We start from the raw sequence: 27,317 nt of genomic DNA on the forward strand, positions 1-27,317 counted from the left end.
ACACAAACTGCTCCTGGCCCTGTGTGAGCTCTGGGGATTGAGCTGCCTACTTTTTCCCAGTGTTTCTTCTTGGCCTCAGTGGTTTCCTCATACATGTACGCAGATCCGTTCTCAGTCAAAGACTTGCAGGGGCCCCTCTGCAGATCCCCAGAGTGCTCTCTCGCTCGCTCGCTCTCTCTGTGCAGCAATCTCTTCTCCAAGAACCCTCCCCACAGGTCTCCTCCATGCAGTGAGAGCACCAGGCTCTGCGGGGTTCCTCTTGCCTGTGAAGGCAGTGTGCTGGGTACTGGAAACACTCGCTTCATTTGTTTCCCTCTCTCAGGAGTCACAGTCAAGTGCTGCCTGCCGTCCACTATCTGGAAACTGTCGTTTCACATATTCTGTCCAGTTTTCGAGTTGTCTGAGGGTAAAAGGTAAATCCAGTTCCTGTTATTCTATCGTGGCCCAAAAGATGTAAAAACTTAATAGTCATTCATTTAGTAAATGTTTACTGCATGCCTGCTGTGTATGAGGAACTGTGCAGAGTACTGGGGATACACTATTGAACGGAAAGAGATACGGTCCGTGCCCTCACTGGGGGTTACCACAGCCTAGCAGGCAAGAACAATAACTGAGCAATCATTCAAGTGAATATGCAACATAGACCATGATAGGTGACAGGAGAGGAAGTAGAGTGCTATGAAAGCACAGAATGGGGAGACTCGATTTAGCCTGTGCAATCAGCAGAAGTTGCCCAAAACAAAGAACATTTTAACTAAGACTTAAGGACTATGTAAGATTTGGTATCTGTGTTGTGGAGGGTGGGAGGACTGCTAGGAAGAATAGCATATGCAAAAGGCCTGTGGCAAGATGGAACCACCAGAGATCCTTGAGTCCGACCCTTAGATTTCCCGATAAAGTAACAAAGACGCAGAGTTTATGACATGTCGAGTCATACTGTGTTAGAGGCAGTACAGAGACTAGAACCCAGGACTCCAACTCCAGGTCCAGTGCTCTTTCTATCCCAATATGTTGCTAAGCAAATGTAGGGAATCCTAGAACATTTTACACAATATTTGTCATTTTATGGCCCATGACATATTACGGGCAATATATAATTTTGTAATTTGCTTTCATTTAAAAATAACTATGGCCAAAATTTTCTTCAAGATATACTTTTAATTGCCTATATTTTTATGTATTTACAAAGAATATGCTTTAAAGTGTAAATAAATGTACAAGAGAGCACAAAACAGAAGAGAAGGCACATTCACACATTTAGCACGCCGAAGCCATAACGGCATCATAACGGCTTGGGAGTGCTAATGCGGGTCCCCACATGCCTGAATCACACCCAGGAGATTCTGGCTCGGCAGTCTAAGCTGTTAGTGCTTTCAGACACTTTGGGAAATGCATCCATTGCCCCATTCCAAGCTTAATTGGCATAATAAATGCCAATTAAAGCTCCTTTAAGATTTTAAACTGCAAAACTCAAGTGAAACTATTTATGTACAGAGCAAACAAGACGTCTCTCCAAGAAGTCTTTCCTGAAAGAGACACTCTCCACAGTGCATTTACATTTCCCATGGGCTCCATCTCTTCCAACACGGAGGCACACAGCAAACGTGCATTTGCATAGAAAGGAAAGTGATTTTCCCTAGCCATTCTAAATGTATCACTCTGAAATGGCTTATAAATCGTCATATGTTTTATGTGTTCATAGAACTCCGTTTTCTTTCAACAAATATATATAGAACACCAACTATGTGCCAGGACGGGAAATATGGCAGTGAACATGGTGGAATGCCCCCTCCATCAATACGGAGGGATCTGCCGAGACACCGCCAGGAAGCCCCTCTGCATCCCTGACTCTATGTCTGCACACCACTCCTTTTTACACTTTTACTTAGGAGGCTTAAAAGACAATTATTCATCCAGTGTAATTATAAAACAGAGTCTCTGTTAACGTCTGAACTTGGCAAAAATATTTTTTATGTCTTTTGTAGAACTGTTAATGCAGGTGTCAAAAAATTTCATTTCAGTTTAAGTAGCCCAAGCTGATAATTTTTTGATGTCATCATCGTCTTCTTCTGCCCTCCTGGAAGATGCTGGAACATAAAATGGAAAAAAAGAAATGAGTAATTAGTGACATTCACACTTTCACCACAGAAAACAGGTATGGTATGAATTATGTATGAAAAGGTATACATTTATGAAATAAAAAATAAGTGCTAAAAGGGATGGACCCGGCAACTACTTAGGCAACTGTCGCAGGTCACTGAGGTGGGGACAGACCTGCTCGGGATCGATGTGCAGTGGAGGACATTCCTGGCATTCTGCCTGGCATTCTGCTTGGCATTCTCTCTGGCATTCTCTCTGGCTGTGCTGGGAGGGAGGAGGAAGGCACGCTTGGAAGTCGGATATTTGTCATCTTCTTATTTAATTCCTCCTGCTCCAGTTCCTCAAGTTCTGCCATCAACTCATCCTGAACAAAGGAGAAAGAAAGAATTATGGAGTTAATGTTTCAAGAAGTGGGTTTCCTCTAACACAATAACAAGAACATCTGCTACCCAATTGATATGTGAGAACCCAGTGAAATGGAATATTTATTTTAAGACTAAATCTTTTTTGCAACACTGAGCAATGATTAGAAAATGAATATTTGGGGTTGTGCAAATTTGTTGTAGTTAATCTTATAATACTTCAGTAAACAGTTATTCAAGTAGTTTGTGCTAGCTTAACATATAACCTCAACAGTTTCTAAGAAATTTACACCTTGCCTGTCATTTTTTCAGTGTATTTTTTCTTTTCTCCTGTTAAAAATTAAGAATCTGTGAAACTTTAATTTGAGAAATAAATACTTTCATTTGGGCTGATGCTATTGAAAATAAAACAATAGGTATAGCAAAACCATAACTACAGAAAGTAAAAAGAACCAAAGATATCATGGTTCCTTTGTTAAACTACCAAAACCAATACAAATCATGCTGTGTGCTTGGGTTCAGAAAGCTTCAACTCCAGGTAGGTGCATGGTATTTCTTTCTTTTAGCAACAGTCCCAAAGACTGGTTTAATCCCGAAGTATTCTCTGTCCCAAGAACCTTACAGAGGCAAGACCGTTTGAGACTTTAAGGGTACAAGTCACCTTACGACAGATCTGAGACGACTCGCGGTGGTTTAGGCCTAACTGGCTCCAGGAGTCCTCAGGTGGAGTCCATCCCTCCAGGAGAGAGGTTGGGAGTCAAAACTAAACTTGTTATCATTGGAATTCTGAAGTTGTCACTATCAGAAATAACTTAGGACACTCTTACATTCAACCAAGTAGATCTTTATTCATTCATTCATCATTGAACAAATTTATTGAGAGCTCACTCCTGGCCAGGTGTTGAACTCAATACTGGGGATGCAAAGTTGAATCAACAGTCCCTACACTTAAGAAGCTTATGATCCAATGTGGGAGAAAGGCACATAAATAAATAATTGTGCTAAATTAAAATGAGGGAGACACTACTATGGGCCAAGAGAAGAGATGCTTATGTCAACCAAAACATTTGATCCAGTCAGGGGGTATCAGACATGCAGCTAGCTGAATGACTGTCTGACCTCTGTGCAATCTACCTCATGAAAAGGAAATAAAACAGGAAAGTGGGTAGTATCAGGCTGTGTGAAATAGTACACTCAGTGTAGCCGTGTGCCTTCTGGTTCTCCACAGGCTCCATGGATAACAGGCCTTCAGAATGAACACTCTGATGTCCTATTTCTGCCCACAAAACACTTAGGAACAGACACCGTAAATGCCAGAATGGCAGAACTCGCTGTCCTACACTGCATGCGTGCCCAGAACTGCTGATGTTGCCTAACAGTTATCAACATCACCAAAAAGACATTATTTTCTTTAGTAAATATGATGATGACAGAATAATTATCTCCTCCATCATTTTCAGCCTTCAGGCACCAAACATTTATTCAATCATGGATAAAATAATTTTAGAATTTAAGAAACTTTAGAGATAATCCAGTGATCCAGTAATTTTCAATTTATAGATGAGAAAACTAAAAGTCAGAAAAATGAAGGGACTTACACAAAGCTTAGTACTAACAGGTAGAACCCAGATGTCCTCATGAGCCCAGAGCCCTTTTCTCCATATCATAATGCACTCATTAACAACTAGAAGGACCCACAATGAAGAATATACAACTATGTACCGGGGGCCTTGGGGAGAAAAAGGAAAAAAATAAAATCTTTAAAAAAAAAAAAATAATGCACTCATTAGATGCTTGCAAGTCTAACCAGGGGCTGGCAACCTTTTTCTGTAAAGGGCAAGATAGCAATATTTAAGGCTTTGCAGGCCACATATGGTCTCTGTTGTATAGTCTTCTTTGTTGCTATTGTTATTGATGTTATTGCCTTCTACAATCCTTTAAATATGTGAAAACCATCCTTAGTTCACAGGCCATACATAAAAAGCCATGAGAATGATTTGGCCTGAAAACCAAATTTTTCCAATGCCTAGTCTATACATTTTTTTTTTTTTTGGTGAGGAAGACTGACCCTGAGCTAACATCTATTGCTAATCTTCCTCTTTTTCGCTTGAGGAAGATTGTCACTGAGCCCACATCTGTGTCAATCTTCCTCTATTTTTTTAACGTGGGACACTGCCACAGCATGGCTTGATGAGCAGTACATAGGTCCACACCGGGGATCTGAACCCATGAAGCCCGGGCCACCAAAGCAGAGTACATGAACTTAACCACTACGCCACTGGGCCAGGCCCAATCATTTTAAAAAAGTGTTGACACTACTACTCATTTTCTGGGATTCTGTGGAACTAAATCTTACTGATGAGATGTATCATTTTTAATACCACACAGATGTAGGAAGTCAGATTCTTTGCCATGCCAATCTGAGAGCTGGAAACATTTCAAAATATGTACTAGTCCTACTTGTGTGTGCTTTGAGTAGAACAATTGAAATTCACAGTGCAGACACCACCATTATAATTATAGTCTGTATTATTGGACTGATTAATCTAAATGGAATGTGTGTGTTAATAATGCCACTCCACATTTATTTTGTTTTATAGCCTGAGTAATAACCAGAGGCAGCCTAACCTCTAATTTGACAGCTACAGAGCATGACACGTCTGTTCCTTACAGACTGACACAGTCTGCTTTGTTTTGCCCAGATGCGTGAGCACGCGATTCCTCGTAATGGGGCTATTCAGGCTTCAACCATTAAAAGTCACTAACTTTACATAACCACATGCTGCTTTTCCTTAATAGCTGAAAACTTAATTAGGAGCTGTTTACCAAACTGTATTAATCTTTCCTTTAAATCAGAGCTACCAACACTTTGTTTCCCTCTTAAGTGAAGGACATGTCTAACAAATATCATTTATTCCTTAATGATACTTAAGGCAGGATTTAGGGAAACCTGCTGTATACGGTGGGCAGCTACCCTTTCTGGCAACCACAATCCTCCATTGCTCATATTGTGTTACCCACCTCATCGAAGCCATCGGCAAATCCAACCCGCTGAGAAAAGGCTTCGGAGATTTCTTGGGCAATGTCCTGCTGCTCTGTGATCTCCTGCATCAAATCATCTATTTTGTTCAGATCCCTGCAAAATAATATTTTGTTGAAATATTTTCAAGTTTTATTTTAAAGTTATGAATTTAGATATAACCCCATACAAAAAACGAGTCAATTTAACATAAACTCTTAGTTATTTCAGTAGAATAACAAAAATTCTTAGTGGTAATATGCATTATCTTTAAAAATTAATAATCCTGTAGATGCACATATGGGGCACATGTAGGGCATATGTAAAATTTAAATATACGCTGCTCTGTATCAACTCTGCAGGAAATGGTGCCATGGACCGCCAGAGACCACCAGGACTAGTACAAGCTGTGGCAGCTCCCAGCAGCTGCTATCCGACAGCAGCCTTTTGTAGAAACTCAACTCTGGAACGAGAGATCTCTTTTCTAGAAGCCTAGTAATTCAGAGATCCTGATGGCCTGAGGACTTTCTCACAGCTGCTGCAGCCCTGGGAGATTACTGATGAGAGCAGGATTAGGCCCACAAAGCCCTCAGAAGAATCAGCAGTTTCAGCAAAGGAATCGCATAGCCATAGGCCCAGGACAGACAGCTATTTCAAAGACAGTTTCTAACGCCTGAGCCCCACTGGCCCCTATCCACCAGCCTGCACTGTCAGCGTCTGAATGCCAGGATCTGGACTGCTCCTCTAGGATCCCGGCTCTGAATCATTCCTCCAGCCCCAAAACTAGGCCACACTGATTGGATAACAGAGAAGTGGCAATTTTCCTCCTTATTAAATAATCTAAACACTGACATTTTTATTCCCAATAGAAGAAATCTTGCAAGTGAGTATTTTTGACATAACTTCATAGAGTAACCAAAGAGAATACTTTTACCTTATTTCCAGTTCTTATATTCATAATGAATATACAAGGAATATATCTATAAAAAGAAAGGCGTAGCTAAAGTTTGGGCCCGGGGGTGAAAAGGAACACAAGGGGATGCTGCTGCTAAACTCCCTGGAGAAAGGCTATGATTCTCTAACACATTTTGGCACCCAGCTTACAGCAATGACACAGGATTTTGACTCTGATAATCAATCTAATGACCTTTCTGATGCTATCAAAATGATAGCAGCTTGTCAATGAATTATCAGGGCAAGAAAATGTTAGCAAAGATGTCTTCACTAACCCCAGCCTCCCCCTCTCCCACCATTTCCCATCCATGGAAACTTCTCTACACCCCTCAGGCATCCATTGCTCTTGTGCATCTGTGGCCAGACTTACTATCATATTTAATCTCAGGAAAGGATCAGGCCCCAGGTGTTGATTTCCCAGGGTGAGTATAAACCAAATTGTCACTAGTCCCATTACCACTATGAATATTGATTGCAGATTGCTTACTTTGTACTATGCTGAGTGCATTACATCTAGTATCTCATTGAATCTCACAATAACCACGTGAGGGAAGTACTATTATCATCTCGAATTTACAAATAGGGAAGCTGAATCAGGGAGAAGCAAAGGAATTTGCTCAAGGACAGCTGGCAGTGGAACTGGGAGTATAATCCAGAAAATCCGACCCTTGAATCCATGCTTATCATTCTTATTCGATGCCAGTGGCTCTCAAACACTGGTTCGTGTCACAATCACTGGGGGAACTTGGTTACAAACAGAAAAGCCCAAGCCCTCCCCTTCTCCAAGGAGCCTGGGCATCTGTGCTCTCCTTAGTGGTTATTTTGATTCCCAGTGAAGTTTGACAACCGCTGTTGCATTGTTCTAACACCGTCACAGATGTTGACATTTAAGCCTTTTTAAAATCACAGACTGAAGGCATTCACAGGTGGAGTCAGACAATAGTGAGGTGGTTGGGAAACATTAAGGACATAATGAACGTCTTTCAGATTTTCATGGTCTTTTTTTTTTTTTTGCCATTATAACCTCTAATCTTTCTCTGAAGGAGCATTCCATTCAAACAGGTCAAAGAGCTCCAAATGAGTAAGCCCATTCCTGCCAAAATCATCATATAGTTCCAAGGTTCTTCCCAACAGTGAGGAATTTATGACTCAGAGGGAGACCAACGTCACTCACATGTTTTCATGAACGGCTTTCATCGCTTTTGCCGCAAGGCCCATGTTCCTTAACACCTCGGTGTTGGTGTGTGAGTTTTCCAGGGCTTCTCTCTGGAACTCAATGGTGGAAAGTGTGCCATCAATCTGTGCGAGCTGCTTCTCAAACCTCTTCTTTCTCTTTAGTGCCTGCAATGCAGCTAAATAAGGGAGAAGCCACATTTATAAGGAGAGAGCCCAAGTCACTTACTCAAGAGACATTTGCTCAGCACCAACCACAGCCTCAGCATTGTTGATACCTACAGACAAAGAGGATACCAAATAAATCTGAGACACTTAGGGGTAACATCTGTCCTTTCAATCATCTGCACCAACCACCACTCCCTCAAACATTTAGTTATTCTCCCAAAGATCTGGCAAGTGTAAGAGAATGAGAACTCAATTTTCATATTCCAGAAAACATACCAAAGAAGTGTTTCTGTCTGCATAAGATTTTATAAAAAGGACAGATGAAAAATACGAGTGAAAATCCCGCAATAGAAAATCAAAACTTTAGAAGGAGAAAGGACCTTAGTGACTGACTATTCTAGCTCCATCTCCTTATTTCAAAGACAAGCTAACTGAGACCCAGAAAAAGTTATGTGACTTGCTTGAAAGTAGACAGTGAGTGGCAGCTGGAACCTGAACCTAGGATGTCGAGCTGCATGTCTTGGTCTGAAATGATTACAAGATGGCCAGTACAAGATAATAATGCAAGTTTTGTTTGTAACCTTTTTTATTTCCTACTTTCTCTCTCTTCTCTTGGGTTCAGCTGTTTGCTGATCTCGGCCCTTCTCTTTCATACAATGGCTTTTCCTCAAAACTCTTCTGATCTTCTATCACAGCTTCATATTTATAAACGAAAGACTAGAATAGTTAGTGCATGGAGCTGTGCCTCTTGTTGAGATGTAAGTGTGTCTTTCCATGAGGCCTCTCTCCTGAAAGACAAGGCTGCCCCAGGCTCTGGAGAAGCAGTGGGTGGGGTGCGCCGACGGCACACCTTCCATGGGTAGGCAGCAAGTAGACAGGCCGAGGATTCCTACAGTTGCCAAAGAAAAGCTTTATTCTGTGTGTGGATCGTTTTCCTCTATTTCCCTCATGAGCTGTAACTTTCCTTCCCCACCCTCCCTGCCCACTGTGGAGGTCGAGGGTCATCTCAGCCTCTGCTCTGCTTCCTTCTCCAGGTGTAACACCACAGCTTAAGTCCTTGCTGAATGGCACTTACACTTTCTTTATAGAACAGTTTTTATTTGTTTAATCTGTCCTGCAGGAAAGAACTAAAAAAAGGTCATCTGGCACAAAGGTCTTTCTACAATATCACACTGTAGACAGGCTCGTCACATTAATGGCCAGAGCTGTCTGAGGGTTTTCTCCCACACAGGGAGAACAGCTAGTTGACCTCTGTGCTCCCACTCTGCCTGTGAATCCATATCTACTGCTGCATTTATCACACTAGATTACAATTATTTGTAAAATCTATTCCACCCACCCCACCTCCACTACACTAATTATAAGCCCTTGAGGGAAAGACATGGCTTGCTCCTCATATGTTTCCCCAGCACCTGGCCCAGTTCCTGGCACATGACCAACAAAATACATCACAAGACCTAATATTTACCGAGCATTTCCTATGCCAAACTGGGGCTAAGTGCTCTATGTGCATTATGTCATTCATATCATTAACTCTGACAAAACTCCAAGAGTAGGTACTACCATTGGCCTATTTTACAGAAGATGAAGTGAATGAATATTAAATGGATGAATGTGATAATTTTGTGCACCGTGACATGGTATAACAGAAGGAGTTGGCCTTCAAGGCCAGAAAGTGAATCCTTCTGCCTTGACTTAATAGATGTATATTCTTGAGTAAGACTCTTCCCTGCTTTGAGCTTCAGTTTGTTGTTCTGGAAATGGGGATTATAATCCCCATGAGGCTGGGTAAATTGTAAGAATTAGTGATAATTTATGGAAAACACTTTATACAATCCTTGTGTTTGGTAGGGACTTAGCAACTAGATATTATTATTAATAATAGTGATTTATATAACATTCACTAATTAATGAGATTGTATATCTTATTTCTGAGACGACTGAGCAGCAAGTTACCCGATTTTTCACCATAACTCATAACAGGAAGATAATATTACAAAACAGCTCCACACTTCAATAGGTGCAGGAACATCATGCTATTCAGCAGAGTATCCTAAGAAGCTAAACTCCAAATAAGCATCCCCACTCAACACACCCAGAACTGGAATGTTCCAAGTGTGTCTCCTCCCTGTCTTGTCAGGCTGGTTCAGTGTCTACACTCATTTGAAACCCAGCTGGTACCTATGACCCAAAAGCATTCTCCTTTTGTAATTTTTTAAAGTTCCCCATTAAAAAATATGCCATCTTTCCTAGTAAGAATTAATTGTAGACTACTTTCTGAAAATCAAGAAATGCAACGTGGTATAAAGGATGAGGGTTTAGAGTCACTAGACTTACATTTTAATCCTACCTCTACCCATTAATAACTGTGCATAATAACCTTGGCATGTGACCTTAACTCTTCTTAAGTGATGTTCCCTCACCTGAATAATGATACTAACAACAAGAACAGTAATACCTAGAAGACGACAATGGAACATTGTGCTCTGGAGGTAGGTTGCGTACTTTCAAATCTGAGCTCCATCTGTCCACAGTCATGAGGTCTTACCTATGTTGCTTATTGGAAAACAGGGATATAACTCATTCAGTTGCGGAGGATTAAATGAAATAACATATGTAAAGTGTTGAGTGGAGTGCCTGGCACATCATGAGTGATTACTAAATATTATGGATCTTCATCATCATGACAATTTCCTTCACAGGGTTGTCAGACCCACATGATGGGAACCACATGGTACAATGCCTAACCTCGAAGATATTTGTTATTAATAATCATACGTTCTGGTCTACATGCAATTTTAAATTTCTGTTAACATATGGTTTCTGCCCTTCAACATATTTGAGACAAATTTGAAAATTCACCAAGAGTTGAGATCTCAACTTACACTATAATTCCCATACCACAAACTACAGATTGGCGTATGCCAGAGTCCTACACTCAGGGGAGTCAGGCAGGAGATGAAAGAAGGTGAAGCAGAGAGAGGTTACGGGGAAAGGCCCACTCTGTTTTCTCACCTGTGAGGGAGAGGGAGAGAGAGGAATGTTCCTCTTTTATAACAATACAAAACAGTTTAAGAGTGACGATAAATGGCAGTGGACACGACCCTAGGATCAGGGAGTCAACAACAGGAAGAAGTGGGAATCGGGTCTAACAGCGTAAGCCTGATCCAATGGAAGTAACACTGCGGGGCTCCAGTTCACAGGTGCCAGGCAGACTGCAGGCCCAGCCTTCCACACGTTCAAAAGTAGCAAAACATCTGGATTTGCATGCAAAATCCCCAAATTTAAAAGCCGATTTACAGTTTTCTGAAAACCCGATGTGAGCAAAACCACTCACATTTTCGCATAGCTAGATCTGGCCCCGGAACACCTAACACTTCTTGCGGCTTCAGCCTGGCACAGTAAGCTTCTCCCAAACACCAAGACAAGAGGCTCTGCCCCCAAGAGCCAAGAAGCGTATGTGCAGTCACCCCGTGAGCTGCTTCTCACAGGAAACGATGATGCCATGGGCCCCCATGAGGCGGACAGGCTCTGACTTCGTTTTCTAATAAGCAATTTGGGAAAGAAGCAGCTGTATTTTTTCAAAGACATGCAACAAACACTGCAAATCAAGCATTGCTCCTGATTTGGCAGAAAAGGACATTTTTAGAGCCATGTAATTCAACCCATGAAGAAGGTGCAATTCAATCTCCCACACTCCTATAGGAGCTTTGAAGTAGCTGGTGTAATGTGGATAACAATCCTTCTAGCAGAAAGGGATCTACTGTATCCCACTGTGGGGGAGAAAGTGCCAGGGCTTCTATCCCTTCACCTACGAGTTAGGTTCCCTCAGCAACGGAGCTGCAGAACACGGCCCCGTGGGCGCTGCTGCACAGGGAAGCACGGAGAGCCCCTACTCCAGCCAGAGGACTGGACCGAAACGTAAGAACTACCCACCTGAACCAACACGCAAGCAGCCCTGTGCAACTTTACTCCACTGAGCTGCCAGCGGAGGAAGGCTTTCAGTCCCCCATAAAAATAACTCAAAATAGCAGAACAGAGTTGCTGTTTCATTGATCATATAATATATAGGGTATCTTGGTTTTAAAAGTCAGTCTGCTATTCTTCTCTCACTCGGGGTGTATAAATGTGTGCATTGTTAATCCATTAGTTGGCAAAAAGGAAGAACCACCATATCCGGTGACAACAGACAAATGTTTGTGAAGCCTGGCCCATCACTGGATGAATGGATGAAGAAGATGTAGTATATGTATACAACAGAATACGACTCAGCCATAAAAAAGACAAAATCATGCCATTTGCGACAACATGGATGGACCTTGAGGTATTATGCTAAGCAAATTAAGTCAGATGGAAAAAGTCAAATACCGTATGATTTCACTCACGCGGAAGATAAACAAACACATGGATAAGGAGAACAGATTCGTGGTTACCAGAGGGGAAGGGAGTTGGGGGAGGTGAAAGGGGTACAGGGGCACATATGCATGGTGACGGATAAAAACTAGACTATTGAGGGAGGACACAATGTAGTCTATACAGAAACGGAAATACAGCAACGGACAGCTGAAATATACACAATGTTATAAACCAATATGACCTCAATAAAATAACTGAAAAAAAAGAAACTGCATTATGACAGCTCTTCTCTCTCCCAGAAACGGCTGATCTCTAGAGAAGGCCTGAAAGGTGAGGCTCGGAAGAGTCATCCCAGAGAGTGCTCAAGGTGACACGGCCACGCAATTGGTTATGTCCTTGTCTGCTCTTAACTGGGAAGTCTCATCATCGTGTTTAATCTGAGAAACTTTAACTTAAGCCCTGTTCTTACTCACATACAAATCCCTTCCTTAATTAAACTGCACCTTCTATTTATGGCACCTTCTTTTAGTTCTCAAAACACACGATCTGAATAAGCATCATCACAAGCATTTCACAGACAGAATAAAAACAAAATTTTTCTGTTCAAAGTCACAGGTTAGGCTGGAAACAGCTGGGGGAATATTAGAAAATCCTAACACTCATTTGGCCAGGGTCACCTCATTATGAATTTCCTCGGCCTTCTTCACTTTTAAGAAATATTCTTTATCCGTTCATTTCCATTACCCCACAAGTCCATACTGAAGATGGCACTGTGTTAGCACTGCAGGGACAAAGAAAGAAGGCTACAGTCTCAGAGGAGGCAAATACAAAATGGGCCTCCAATCACTTATTCGTCACTCAACAAGCATTTACTAAGCACCTACTATGTTATAGGCACCATGGAGGGGATCCTAACATGCACTAAGTTGTGTCCTTCACCTCAAGTAGCAGCGGAGAACAGAGGAGAATAGGGACACGTACGAGGCAGAGGGGCGACACAGAGGAGTGCACAAGCTCTCCTGGAGGGTAAGGGAAGGCTTCACAGAGGAGGTGATGTAGGCCGAGGTGACTGTCTACACATCTGCTCCAACACACTGCTCAGGGAGGGGCACGGAGGATGAAAGGCCTCACACAGAGGGTTCCTTCCAGCCCCAACCCTCTCTCCTACGGCAAGGCTCCTACCAAACAAGGCGGAGTTTCTGGCCGAGATATGTCAGAAAGTGGGAACTAAAAACCTCAAAATGAGCAAATCACACCAGCTGGCCACACTAGCTGGGTCTTCTAAGGAACCTCCACATTTTCTGAGGTCTCACCAATATCAACGTCATAAAGAGGAAATAGCAGCCAAAAGAAGACTAGAACACAGCAATGATGTAGGGGATTATACAGTGGCAAAGCAGATGCCCGAGAAAACAGTAAAAAGGAGTGAGATTGGAGAAAGTAAGAGAGAGAGATTCTGAGGAAAGGGCATTTGGAAGTGGAATATTGCTGAAAGCAAGCCAGTACACCGGGTCGAATTTTGTGTAAAAAAAGAGATGGTGATTGATCAATAATATAAAGTGTAAACCATTAAAAAGATCATCAGTGCCCTTTCCCACTTCCAGAAAGACAGCAAATGGACAAAGGAAGTTACAGTTATTTTCCCCCAGAAATGATGCTCCTCTCCTCATTCTAAAGAGCTCACGGTCCCTTGGGGGGATGAGGCAGGTCTGACCGCCAGGATGCTGCACAAGAGATTAACAGAGAGGTAAATCGGAGAGGGGAAGGTGATGACCTAACAGTGCTAGTGGCCTGGAGTTGTCAGAAAAGGAAGAAATGCTTGCATAAAAGACATTTTAGACATCCACTGAAATTCTTATTTCTTAGAGTAATTGCTTCCGAGGTCAATTGCCAGGTGAGAATTAACCTGTTATTGGAACAACATACCAATATATTAATTAAAATCTACTTGGTACTCTTTGTAAAAATCCAATTAAATGTTTGACACCAGATAGAATTTATAAATAACTGAATGAATGAGTTTTTTACTTGCTACTAATATTATTAGTAACCTCACAAACTGGTAACCTTTTGGGGCCTGCTATTGCCTAGAATACAGGAAAAATTCTATGAATATGAAACCAGTAAATATTAAACAGAATAACTCAGAAATAGCTGATTATGCTTAATTCTACAGGGTATACATGTGTACTTATGGATGTAACTTTATATTGTGTGTATACATGTATGTATCTAAGTGTGTACATATATGTGTGTGTATATATTGTCATGCGTACATATGTATACATGTGTATATAGGTATATATAAGTGTGAGTGTATATGTGTGTATGTGTATATGTATGTGTGTGTATATGTATATATGTGTGTGTGCGATATGTATAACATGGTTCTATTTTCTGCTTGTAAACAAGTATTTCTTGCTCATCTGATGCACCAATATTTCCTGTGACTGTGCCCGTGGCTTGCAGGTGCTCCTGAGAACCTATAAACTACATCCCGAGAGCGCCTTTCGGTTCTCACTATCTAAAATTCTATGACTAGTCGTTTGAGATCCTATGATCAACAAACCTCAGGAAACATATAGCTCCTATCCTCAAGGTGACTATTACTATTTGAAATTCTGAATAAGTTCACCTTGAAATTGGTGACGAACTATACTATTCTTTCATTTTTCAAATATAAGTGGAAGAACAGTATCCAATAAAACAAGATGGTTTACAAAAATAAAGGTTTCAAACTCCTCACAAAGGGATCAGACAGGCTCTTGTATAAGTGATCTTGAAAATATATGTAAATTGGTTTGACATAATCATAAGTGTTTTTTCCTGCTCTAGTTAACCCAGGAGAAGTTTTGAGTTAGGATAATATCTTTGTTCAAACTCCAGGTTATGTTTACTTGCACTTCACGCGTCTTGAATATACGGCAAGAATTGGTACTGTAAATAGACTGCTCGCTGAGAGAGGCCTGCTGGAGCAGAGCACTGCCTAGCAAACACGACACAACCATGATCACCCACGATGACCGCGTGGCACAGGACTCCACGTGGAAGAACCAAAGAGATTCACTGGAAATTCATGTTCACAGAGAGAAGAAATTGTTCAAAGCTTATCAAATATTTGTTTGCAGGATTTTATTCCTCTAAATTTATATTGAAGCCAAATATAAAAAGTGTAAACTTTATTTCATTTAAGCCAAATGGTTGACATTAAATTTTAATTTTTAAATAAAGAATTTAACGTCTAATGCAAAGATTCCCAACTTTTAACAGAGAATAATCAATTTTCCTTTCCCGTCATTTTAAAATCACCATTCTCATTTGCTCGCTTTTCTGGGCTTGTTTGGTTTCCAGGGTTGTAATTACAGCGTTGGTATTTAAGTCTCTGGATTGCTGGAGTGAGGAGAGTAGACTGAGGCTGCACAGAGCTGACAACAGTGGGGGCTCTGAGCTGGCCCCCATCCTCGCCCTGGACAGGCGCACAAGTTAGACGCACCCGGGACAGGCTGAGCCGGGTGAAAGGCCGGGCGCAGGTCCAGGAGCCCTGACTGCTTCACAGGGGAGCATATAAACTCGGACTCCGTCCTAAATCTTTCCCGCAGGCAATTCCCTATTAGCACCATTTCTTTGAGGGAAGGAATCAAAATCTCCTGTACAAACAACAGTTTTTCAGAAAATGGCTTAGTAGATGCTTTATATTCAATCCAGACTCGCTTTTTTTGTTGTTCCTTCTCCTTTTGCAAACTTTTAAGCCAACTAGAACGTCCATCAAACAACAGTCAGAAAAAGTAGGAGAAACTAAAACTACCCGTATGTACTAACAGTTCTGGTTACAGTTCACCAAGAGAGAAGATTGAGAACATGACTTTAACAAATAAATCCTCAGGCGGGCCCGTGGCCAAGTGGTTAAGTTCACTCACTCCACTTCAGTAGCTCCAGGGTTTCTCCGGTTCGGATCTGGGGCACGGACATGGCACCGCTCATCAGGCCATGCTGGGGTGGCGTCCCACATGCCACAACCAGAGGCACTCACAGCTAGAATATACAACTGTGTACCGGGGGGATTTGGGGAGAAGGAGAAAAAAGAAGATTGGCAACAGATGTTAGCTCAGGTGCCAATCTTTAAAAAAATAAATCCTTGCCCAGCTAGCTCAGTCAGTAGAGCATGAGACTATTAAAACATAAATTCTCAGTATAATCTATAAATATCAGTGATAATTTTGTTCCTTAAAAGCACAGAGTCACACGTAGTTAAGCATTTTACAAAAAATGAATACCAAAATAGATCATTCAAGCCCTTTCCAAACCTGACCCCCACAGCAAAGCATCATCAACTTTAAAGATTCAGTATTAGGGGCCGGCCTGGTGGCGCAGTGGTTAGGCTCGCACGTTCTGCTTCTCGGGGGCCCAGGGTTCGCCAGTTCGGATCCCGGGTGTGGACACGGCACCACTTGGCAAGCCATGCTGTGGCAGCCATCCCACGTATAAAGTAGAGGAAGATGGACATGGGTCTTAGCTCAGGGCCAGTTTTCCTCAGCAAAGAGGAGGATTGGCAGCAGATGTTAGCTCAGGGCTGATCTTTCTGAAAAAAAAGCACCTCAGTATTAGATCCTGTGCCTCATAGCTCACAGGTTAGAGTATCCCGTGTTTTTCTTTTCTGTTATCTTGACCATGAAATCTTCTCTGAAGTAAGTAGTCCTAATTACTGAGAAACACACAAGTAATACTAAGTGCACCTGAGGGCAAGCTCATGGTCATTTCCTGACATACTGTCCTGAAACTGTACAAGTCATATGACTTTGGCATAATCACGGTGTTGGTAATAAATTTTCTACTTTATTGTGGCTAATTCAATAAACTGCAAAGTGGTATAAATTAAGGAAAATTATATTCTTTGCTTAGTGTAAGTATTTCCCAAAATGTTGTACTCTATTATCCAGCCTTGCGGAATTTAAATGAAGAATAATAATAACCAGTGTTCCAAAATCTATAATACTGCTCCAAATTCATGAAGCAAATAAAGCAAACAATGTAATGTTACATAACACAAGAAACAGTACCAATTACCCTTCTAGAAGTAGCTACAACACGTCAGCAAACTGTCAAAATCTGTGCCACAGATACTTGAAAGAATGATTCTAAAATAGAAATACTCTACACTATGGTTTCTGAGGAATTAGAAGACAATGGTAACCAGAAGCCAGTATGAGTTCACAAAGATGCAAAATACCAAACTAATTTCATAGACTTCTTTAATTCGGGTTACTGAATGTTGACTCGAGGAAAGACCAGAGACCACCACTGTCCTTCTATACTTATGCTCATCAAAATCCTCCAGAAAGCCTTGAGTGTCACATCCTGAACCTTATCCAGATCTCCTGAAGCAGAATCTCCTGGTGTGGCACTTTGGAAAGCTTTCCAGGTGAGTCTGATGAGGCCAGCACACTGTTAGTTCACAAAACCAGAACTTGTGAACCAGAGGGATGTAAATATAGTTTGCTTTTAGCAACATAATTCATAAAGTATATTGTGGCATTTTTGGGGAAGAGAAAAAAAGTTGGAGAAATAAGATGCTATAGGCTAAAAATGTAGGTCAGGTGTATTCATAGCTAGATGAATAACTGAACTCATTGAGTGTTGATCTGTCAAACTCGTAATCACGCCTTAGCCAGATCTTAGCTGTTGCTACCATGCAGAAGTTACCCTGAATGAAGTCTCTAGTGGCATATGTCATGAGGCTCTGTCCTTGCTTCTGCCTTATTCAATATATTTTAACAAAGACTTTGATGACAACAAACATTCTGCTGATCAAATTTGTGACTGATTCAACTAAAAAAAGTAGTCATATATAAGACAACTAAATTAGAATTTTAAAAATCTTAATTTTAAGATTTAACAGAAAATAAGATGACATTTAATAGGAATAAATGTAAAATACTGAATGCAAGCTTAACATATTGATTTAAATAAGGTGGGGAGGGTAAATCTGGCTGGGATTTTTAACTCTTTCCAAATCCAATGGGGAAAAGCAACTGATATGGCATCTGGAAAAGCATATGCAAACGGAAGCTGTATTAACAGAGCAAAAGCGATAACAAACCCAGGGCACTTTGTGCTGGTCAGCACCCAAGTGTGCGAGTGGCGGTGTAAGTCTCGGCAGGATCCTTGCCAGGGCTCAGAGGGGAGAGCAAGGTGGTGGGGAAGCAAGAAGCTTTAAAACGGCAGCTTAAGTGAACAGGACTGCCAGGGCTGGTTCAGATGTTTTGGGTTCTCCCACGAGGGGGTGAAAGCCCAGGGGAAGCTCCTGAGGTCAGGGAGTAAAAATTGGGGTGGAAATTGAGAGAGGCTCCCATTTCCACTGATCTCTCTTTTCCAGGAGAGAGAGGGGCGGTCGACTAGAGAATAAGACCTGGCCCAGATATCGGTTGTTAATGCCCCAGAAGTAGAACTTTCTTTTCTCTGGCCCCAGAATACACAGAGTGTGGTAGAAAATAATCAGATAATCAGAGGCAAGCAAACACTTTATTACAATGCTTGGTTGTAATGTGAACACGAGAGACCTCTGAGACCCTTCCTGGGGACTGTGGAGTCGCAGGACCATATGAATTTCCCTAAAGAAAATGAACTCAGGTGGCCAACGAGGACCTGTCGGAAGCCCGGGAAGCTTCTTCCTCAGTAAACAGAGAGGAAGGTGGGTGGATGTTTCTCATCCAGGGATCTGAGTGATGCTGGGGGAGGGGGGGAACAATAGGAACGGGTGCGGGAAGAAAACAGTATGAGTAGTGGCGCCCAGTTTAACAGCTCACTGAATAATGCATCATAGGGTCTCACACTGCAGTGGGCATCAGAACCACTGAGTTCTTTGTTCAAGGTTCAGATTTCTGGACCCTACACTCAACCTTCTAAATTAGAATTTTTTGGAGAGTACTCCCGAGTGTACATTTTCACAAACATCCTCAAGGAATTCTAATGCAGGCGATCTGAGGACCACGTTCTGAGAAACTCTCTCAAGAAAGGAGGTCATCAGGTATGTGATAGCTCCCAGGGGAACCTCCATCCCTCGGGGTCCTGCTGTCTCGGATTACCTGACCCTGTTCTGCCCTCACTACTTCGGCACTCATCTAGCTGACACGGACAGGGTTCTCTTTACACAGAAATCCTGGTCCTCACTGTCTGGGATTGCAGAATTCAGCTCTAAGTCGACTAGAATAAAAAACAAACTCAAGAGCCCTGGGAGGTTCCAACACGGAGCTAACCCAGTGGGACTGTGCACACAGCCCGACTCCTAGGAAGACGGAGTCTGCATGGCCACTCTGAAGCAAACTCACCCTGGCCGAAAGCAGCCCAGGCTCCAAAGTGAGCGGCTTATTCAAATGGAAGTCTGTACGTCTTGGGGTCTCACTCACCAGACAGACACCGACGAAGAGGTAGAACGGCCTCAGCACAGGTTTTCACTGGAATCCTGTGTGGTGATCCTGAGTAGGGGTTTGGGGCCAAATTGGAGTGCTCTCTGTCTCAACCATTCATCTCTATCACCCAACAGCCTGAGGCCTACAGATAACCCAACTGGATCCACCCCTTTTCACATAATTACACATTTGGAGTTCCTGCTCAGCCTGGGACGAGGTAAGCAACAGGTCCAGGACTAGGGAGAGGGGAGACAGCGGCACCTGGGTGCGAATTTAAGGGGGCACTCACTCTCAGGGTCCCACGAGTGACGTGGGCGTCTCACTCGCCTCACCCCAAACTTCAGCACAGGAAAGGGGGGCTGAGGAAATGACAAAGGTGGGCTTTCGGAACCGGAGACCCAGAGAATTGACTGTGTCCCCAAATAGGTGAAAAGTCTTCATGTGACAGATGGAGTAGATTTGTTCCATATTATTCCAGAAGACAAAATTTGGGCCAGTAAGTGGAACTTACCATGAAGCCAATTTTAGCTTTAAAACAACATGCTACTGCTGTAACGTTGGCTGGTATTTCCTGAGCACTGCAGTCAGGCCTTCACACAACAATGTCAACAATCCTCCCAGCTCAGAATCAACCTTATCATCACATCATGCAGAGGAGGAAAGTGAGAACTAGAGAGGCCAGGAAACGGTCTAAAGTCAGTTTCTAAACGGCAGGGCAGGGCTGGGGGTCACACCGGGGCTGTCCGCTTCCAAGCCCAGGCTCTTCACTACAACACTAAGTCACTTTCTATCAAACGTGTAAAAATTGGATCGAGATATATTTAAGCAAAATGTCTCTGAGCAACTCTTAGCGATATTATGAGGAAAAAAAGACCTCATAAGGGAGGTTAGAACAGCTCCCCTAAACCAGTGTGGCAGGAGGGGTTTGCAGCGTGCTAAGATACCGCTATCTTCACTCCTGAGGCCACCAGCCTCGGGCATCAAGAGTTCCCAGGCTGCTGGTCTCTGGTTATCCCACTGAAGCACACAAATATTATCAGTGCCCATGGGGGCCGCATACGAAAAAGGTTAGGAAGCCTGCAAGGCCAAGAGGACTTGTACTTCTACTCATTAACGTCACTATGGATTTAGGCTCCTAATCCTTAACGCTGGCCACAGGGCAGAATCACCTGGGGGCGCTTTTGAAAAATACTGATGCCCAAGCCCCACCCCAGCCCATTATATCAGACTCTATGGGGGCGGGGGGATGGGACCCCCATCCCATGTTAAAGTCGAGGTGACTTTAATAGACACCCAGGATTGAAAACTGCTCTAGATGGCAGTGTTCATCAGAAGCAGAAAAAAATTAAGTGACGTATAAAAAGTTTGCTTTTCTGCAAAGCAGATTACTGGCTATAAAGCAGAGTTCTATCACAGTAATCTGAATAAACTGACCTCCCCAAGACTTTAAGCAAATTATAAATCTTGTTCCAACTGTTACTTTTTCAGATCAACAGGGCTTTGAATGTCACAGCTGTTGAAAAACCAGTTTGGTGGTGCACGCTCAGGTTCTTTTTGGTAGGTTACGGTAACTGCCAAAGAAGTTTGAAGTGAGAAGAACCAGCTCCCACTGCACAACCTTGCTATGAGTTACAAAGAAAGCAAGTTTCAGACTAAGTTCTGCATCTACACTTATCAAATAAACATACATTAGTCAAGCAGGCAAAAAACAGTTTGTCAACCTGTTCCAAGAGCTCAGTGAAGTCCCAACTCTGTGTCCTTTTAGGTCCCCTACACCTTGTATGAAAGGCTCACTGGGGGCAGACAGCGACATTCCCTGGCAGGATGCCAGGCCGTGAAGGAGGGGCCGCAGCCAGGAATCCACCTGAACCGAGGACCGGACACTGCTCTGACCTGATGTCCAGCCTCAGGTGCCACCCGAATGTTAAGTTACTCATACACCTAGTACGCTCGCATCACCTGTTCTTACATGGGGAGCCAGAAAGTGTCTCTAAACAGTTTTAGCCAATCGATATGTTTAGAATACCCACACTTTCACTGACATTCCATTTCTAACACATATTATGCTAATTTAGAGTTACCCATTTTACCAATAAAACCCATTTTTGACATTCAGAATGCTGTCAAAACTTCTCTTGTGGAGAAATATATCTGAAGAATATGTACTGGCCAGGAGAACGGCCCTTTCTGATATAATACTAGCTGGCCACTCAACTAGTATTCTTGACAGTATATGAGCTGACCACCCACTCCTAGGAGTGAAATTTGAACTGCACGTATATTACGTCACTTTGATTATCATGTAAATTACAGCCATTCTAGCACAGACATCGCGGAGCACAAGGCCATTTAGTACTAAGAATATTGGGCCTTATATGTGTGAAAATATTTCTGGGTGGCTCATGGAAAACAGTAGCTCCCTGTATATGAAGTTACCTGGCTTATTTGGAAGATGCTGATATTGACAGCGTTTCCAAAACACAGTCAGTGATTGGATTCTTTCCATAGTTTAGATTACAGATGACCTCATACCAAGCAGCCTCTTCCTACTCCCAGGGCCTCTGGAGAACCAATGAAGTTCCCAAGGACAAATGACAAAGAATACATGGCTTTTTTGACACCAATTTATTATTTGCACTCGATACTTGCATCTGTAACTTCTCTGATTTAAGCAAGTTAGATTGATGTTCTTAATTAGTGTTGTCTTTCATTATTTTTGGTGTTTCTGTAAAGTCTGCTTGTATACACTTTAGTGCATTGCCAGTTGGAGAACATTTCTATATTATTTTACATTTTTGCCTTCTGATAGAAAATCTATATTTTTACCACTTCTAAGAAGCAGATGTTCAATTTTTCAGATTTTTTAAACTAACATTTACTGATGAAACACTGTAGATAAAGCCATACACAGATTCAAGTGGATGACAAAACAAAAAAGAAAAAAAAGCCCTTGACAGACACTAAGGGAAGATCAGAGTCCATGTGAGGCTGGAGAAGAAGGGCCGAGGAGCCGAAGGACTAGGGGCTTTTTAGCAAGCCATAATGACACAGTCTCTCTTTAGAAATTGCCTTTTAATAACTTCCCAAAACAATTTCAGACATAAAGTAAAAATAGAAAGCAGCACTTAACTCTAAAACAGGCTATCATGTGGACAGAAGTTATATGCAGTAGCAGAGAAAAATGAAACTTGACCTTCGGGAGACATTATCCCTTTGCTGCGGTAAACATGGCAGCATCATTTAGGGCCAGCTGAGTCCCCCAGGCTTCTTAGGACCAAAGAAGTGGGACTTAGGGAGGCAAGTTCAGGGTTTGGTGGTGAGCAGAGTCCCGTACTTCTACGGCTCGCTCTGCCACAGACCTCATGTTACAAGAGCAAATCATTGCGACTCCTCGCTGGGTTTTCTATGTGCCACGGTGCTGCGTGGATCTACTTGATAGGGAGAGGCGTACACCGAAGAAAGCAATTAACTCGGGCTAAGAATAATACAGGGTTCAAAGTGCGACAGGAGCACCAAGAATCATTACTGACTCAAAGTCCCTTGTGTGCGGCAAAAGCCAGTGATAGGAAATTTAATATTTAATTTGCTGACTTTTTTTTGATATAATACCTCAACTGTACAACAGCCAATAAAAATCTTCAAAAGCTGAGGCACGAGGTAAACCAGAACATACTAGAATATACTTTACTGGAGATCTGCGTGCGAGTTCAGATGTGTGATTCAATTCACAAACACACAGCAGAAAACTTGGTATTTAGCGTTGGGTCAGCATGCTGGACTGGGGTGAGGCCTGCCAGGAGTGACATTTAAGGGGGAGCCAAAAAACTCAGTAATCGAGCTAAATAATATTTTAATTAATATTTTAAAGACTCAAACTTAATGTAAGAAAAATCCATGATGAACAAAACATTACATTTAAAAAAAGAATTTTAGATAAAGAAATGCCATGCAGAACACACAAGAGCCAGAGGCAAAAGAAAAAAGAATAACACCGATCCTGTCTTTATTTAAAATTGTGATCTTTCGTTCGTCATGGGTTTTTTGCATTAACTTTGAGTTTTTTAAACAGTGCATGAAATACTGCTCATCTTGATTACCGAGATTCTGGGCGCCCCCCGACTCTCTGCCACCCAGGAGCACGCTTTGCTCAGCTCGCTGCAGGCCCGGCCCTGGGGGTCAGTGCCAGTTCCCAGAAAGGTATGGGAACACCCCTGGGGGCCGGGGGACAGGTGCTGGCCGCACTGGCCGGCTGCCCAGCAAAGGGCTGGAGGTCGGAGCGGAGGGCTGGCGCCCGGCGCAGCCCCAGCCTACCTCGCTTGTTCTGCGTGCCATGCTTCCTGGCCAGGCTGAGCTCCCTCTGGATTCGGCTTTCCAGGTACTCTTGCTTCTTGCCCAGCATCTCCTCGGTCTCCCGCAGGCGGGCCAGGGCCTCCTGGGGGCTGGGAGCCGCCCGGCTCTTGGACGAGCCCGCCCCCTTGAAGAACTTGCCCAGCTTGCTCATGGCTGCGGAGCGGGGTCCCGGCAGCGGCCGCGGCTCTCGGGGGTCCCCCTAAGGCGGCGCTCCTGGGAGGCAGCGCGTCGTCGGGGCAGGTGACACACACTCCTGGGCATTTCCTGGCGGCGGCCCCGCCCCTCGGCGCGGCCTGGGCGGGGAGGACCCTGGAGTCGGCCGCCCGGCGCCACCCGGCCTCCGGGAGTTGATGCGCAGGGGACAGAGTTGACAGGACCGGCAAGACAGCTGCAAAGTGGCTGCTCTGCCCGCGCTGGGGCCGCACCAGCGATGAGGGACTGGCCTGTGAGTGGCTCGGAGGAAGGGAAACCAGGGTTCCAGGGGGCTCTGCGGGGCCTGGAAGCGTGTGGATAACAAGTGCGCTTTCAAACAAAATGCCTTATTCCACGTGTGCTTTTGTTTGTGAGACCGAGTGAGCACAGTGTTCCTGTGTCCGGGTGAATAAGCATATTCAGATGCGCTCGTCTAGGTGTAGGTCGTGTGGGTATGAGCGTGTGGAGGCGCCGGCTTCCAGGACGTTTGTCTCCATACGATGCAGGTACGTGGGCAAGTGGCTTACTCTAGGAGCAGCTGGTCTGACCCGGCTTGTCTCTGCAGAGGTAGAGTCTGGGCAGGCTGATGAGTGCCTGGCTGCCAGCTGGCATGGGTCGATTCTAGATCCTCCTTACACGGCTTTAAGTGGGTAAAAGATGGTGGTCATCCCTTTTCCTAATGCCAGGATTTCTGAGTGTGTTTGGTTGTTGCATTCAATTCTCTAAGTAGGAATCTGAAGCAGTCAGTGTCATTGCTAGTGTAGCAAAAACTTTTTATGGGGTGCCGTTGTGTTTAGATCTATGTCTAATGCCTTTACAAAGACATCCAGGTAACGGAAAGAAGAGAATGTCCTAGAGAAAAGAAACATTCTTTTGTTCATGTTACCTATCTCAGCCCCATCTTTTAAAGCCCCAAGCAAAAAGTTTGGTAAGGTGAAAGGACAGCAATACATAATGATTACGGATGACACAATACAACTGAAAACCTGTGCTGAGCACACTACAAAGAAGTAGAATGTGGAACTGAGTTTATGTTCCAGTTTTCAAGGGCCAGTATGTACCCCACGTAGTACAGCCCTATTTGAGCAACATTACCCAACATCATCAGAACCTATTTGTGATCATTAGCTAACCACTGATTGTTAAAGGGGAAAAAAACACCATTACTATGACAAATAAACCTTGATACCCAAGATCAATAACCCAAATTTGTCTGCTGTTGTACCAACACAGAAGCAGCAGCTTGATCCATTTTATCCAACATTGGTATAGTCGGCATCAAATTTTGACAAAGAAATTGAACATTTTCATAGGAGACTTACTGGTATATATCTTACACACACAAACATGTGGACTTATCTATCATTTCCCAATAATTACTGCCAGCCGCCTCTTATCATTTCCTGCCTGGCTATCCAATGCACTTAATGGTCTGTAGCACATATTTTACTCTAATCTTGCATATATTATAAACTATAGTAAGGATTGTAGTTGATTATTGTTTAGGTATTTCATGCATCTGTTTCGGAACTTATTTTCTACCTTAGGTTTTAAGCCCCTTGAGAGTTGAGAAGTGGCACACATTCTGCACGGTTCCTATTGCTGCTCAGTTTAACCAACCTTTATTAAGAATACTGTATACATAAGGTATTGGGAATGCAAGTATAGTCTGCCCTCCAGGAACTTATCTGCTACTGGTAGTAGCAAGACCTGTCATCTTTTGAGCACCTTCTATATGGCAGGCACACTACATGCATTATTAATAATCCCTACATAAACTGTGCAAAATAGGTATTGCTATTTCTAGTCGACAGATGAAGATCCCAAGGCTCAACCAGTAATTTGGCTAAGCTCACACAGGCAAAATGGAAGAGCTTTGTTCCAAAAACTTTGTTTCTTTTTTTTTTTTTTTAAGGAAGATTAGCACTGAGCTAACATCTGCTGTTAACCCTCTTCTTTTTGCTGAGGCGGACTGGCCCTGAGCTAACATCCGTGCCCATCTTCCTCTACTTTATATGTGGGACGCCTACCACAGCATGGCTTGCCAAGCAGTGCCATGTCCGCACCGGGGATCCGAACCGGTGAACCCAGGCTGCCAAAGTAGGGCGTGCGCACTTAACCGCTGCGTCACCGGTCAGCCCCTAAAAACTTTCTTTCTGTTTTAAAGCTTATGGTCTTTTCACTATTTACATGACCTTCTTTCCCTCTGTGTGGCTTGGTCCAAAGGAAAAATCCATTAAGTATGTATTTAATTAAATAACATAGGGATGAAGAGGCTGGTATGAGGCATTAACTTTAAGGGATCCTACGAGCATTGTTGAATTCATGGAGGGGTACATTTAAGTAAGAACTTCTTCATATGGGAAAATATTCATTTGTGGTTCACTAACCACTATTTTTTGTTTGGAGAACGTTGAACAAGTGAAACAGATGCACTGAAAGTTATAATGAGGAGTTACTTAACCATTCAGCCATGCATGTTTTTATTCAATAGATAATTTTTGATCATCTCTGTGTTTCAGGCATTATGCGAAATGTTGAGGAGATGATTAAGAACAAGATAGAGACATTTTACAGTTTAGAGAAGAAGAGTTAAGTAAATGATCTCACAAATAATGGACTTTATAAGTTAAAGTTCTAATAAGTTCTATGGAGAAATTGGAAGTACAGAGAACGATAACAACAAATAATAGAGAAAGCTGATTTTAGGAGTCAAAAAAAGGTGACCTGAGGGGCTGGCCCCGTGCCTGAGTGGTTAAGTTCGCGCGCTCCGCTGCAGGCGGGCCAGTGTTTTGGTTCGAATCCTGGGTGCGGACATGGCACTGCTCATCAAACCACGCTGAGGCAGCGTCCCACATGCCACAACTAGAAGGACCTACAACGAAGAATATACAACTATGTACCGGGGGGCTTTGGGGAGAAAAAGGAAAAAATAAAATCTTTAAAAAAAAAAAAAAAAAGGTGACCTGAGAAAATGACATGTAAGCTGGAATTTGAATGATGAATAGATGTTAGCGAGGTTTAGAGAAGGGAAATTGGTATTCCAAGATAACTGGTATTCATTCATTCATCCATCATGTTTTCTGAGTACAAACTACATACCCAACGTGGTTCTAGATGCTGGAGATTCAGCAGTGAAGAAAGAAGACTAAAACCCATGCATTTTTGGAGTCTACTTTCTAGTTAGGGGAAGACAGAATTAATTAATTAAGAAAATAAGGTACTATATGTGTTATG

General features: G+C 42.8%; 1 protein-coding gene across 2 annotated transcripts; it reads right to left on the bottom strand.

The window, feature by feature from the left end:
* Positions 1-1,038: 1,038 nt before the first annotated feature.
* CHMP4C (charged multivesicular body protein 4C) lies at positions 1,039-24,312 on the bottom strand. 2 transcript variants are annotated; one of them, XM_008535203.2, is made up of 5 exons: positions 23,850-24,171; positions 7,838-7,886; positions 5,484-5,598; positions 2,275-2,464; positions 1,039-2,087 (listed from the first exon to the last, which is right to left on the bottom strand). In XM_008535203.2, the coding sequence occupies exons 1-5, from the start codon at positions 24,037-24,039 to the stop codon at positions 2,023-2,025; spliced, it is 609 nt and encodes a 202-aa protein (XP_008533425.1). In that variant the 5' UTR covers positions 24,040-24,171; the 3' UTR covers positions 1,039-2,022. The 2 variants fall into 2 exon arrangements, with proteins under 2 accessions (XP_008533425.1, XP_008533424.1); XM_008535202.2 differs by lacking the exon at positions 7,838-7,886 and adding an exon at positions 7,610-7,787 and having other exon boundaries at positions 1,139-2,087; positions 23,850-24,312.
* Positions 24,313-27,317: the final 3,005 nt, after the last annotated feature.

Source organism: Equus przewalskii, chromosome 8 (assembly GCF_037783145.1).
Source record: "Equus przewalskii isolate Varuska chromosome 8, EquPr2, whole genome shotgun sequence".
NCBI lineage: Eukaryota > Metazoa > Chordata > Mammalia > Perissodactyla > Equidae > Equus > Equus przewalskii.

Bases quoted from the DNA above. Each gene is read 5' to 3' on its own strand.
- CHMP4C (XM_008535202.2), bottom strand. From the start codon at position 24,039: ATGAGCAAGCTGGGCAAGTTCTTCAAGGGGGCGGGCTCGTCCAAGAGC. The intron at 2,465-5,483 runs GTGGGTAACACA...TCCTTTGTTCAG, and splicing joins TTGCCGATGGCTTCGATGAG to GATGAGTTGATGGCAGAACT. The intron at 2,088-2,274 runs GTCTGTCCCCAC...TTTATGTTCCAG, and splicing joins TGCACATCGATCCCGAGCAG to CATCTTCCAGGAGGGCAGAA.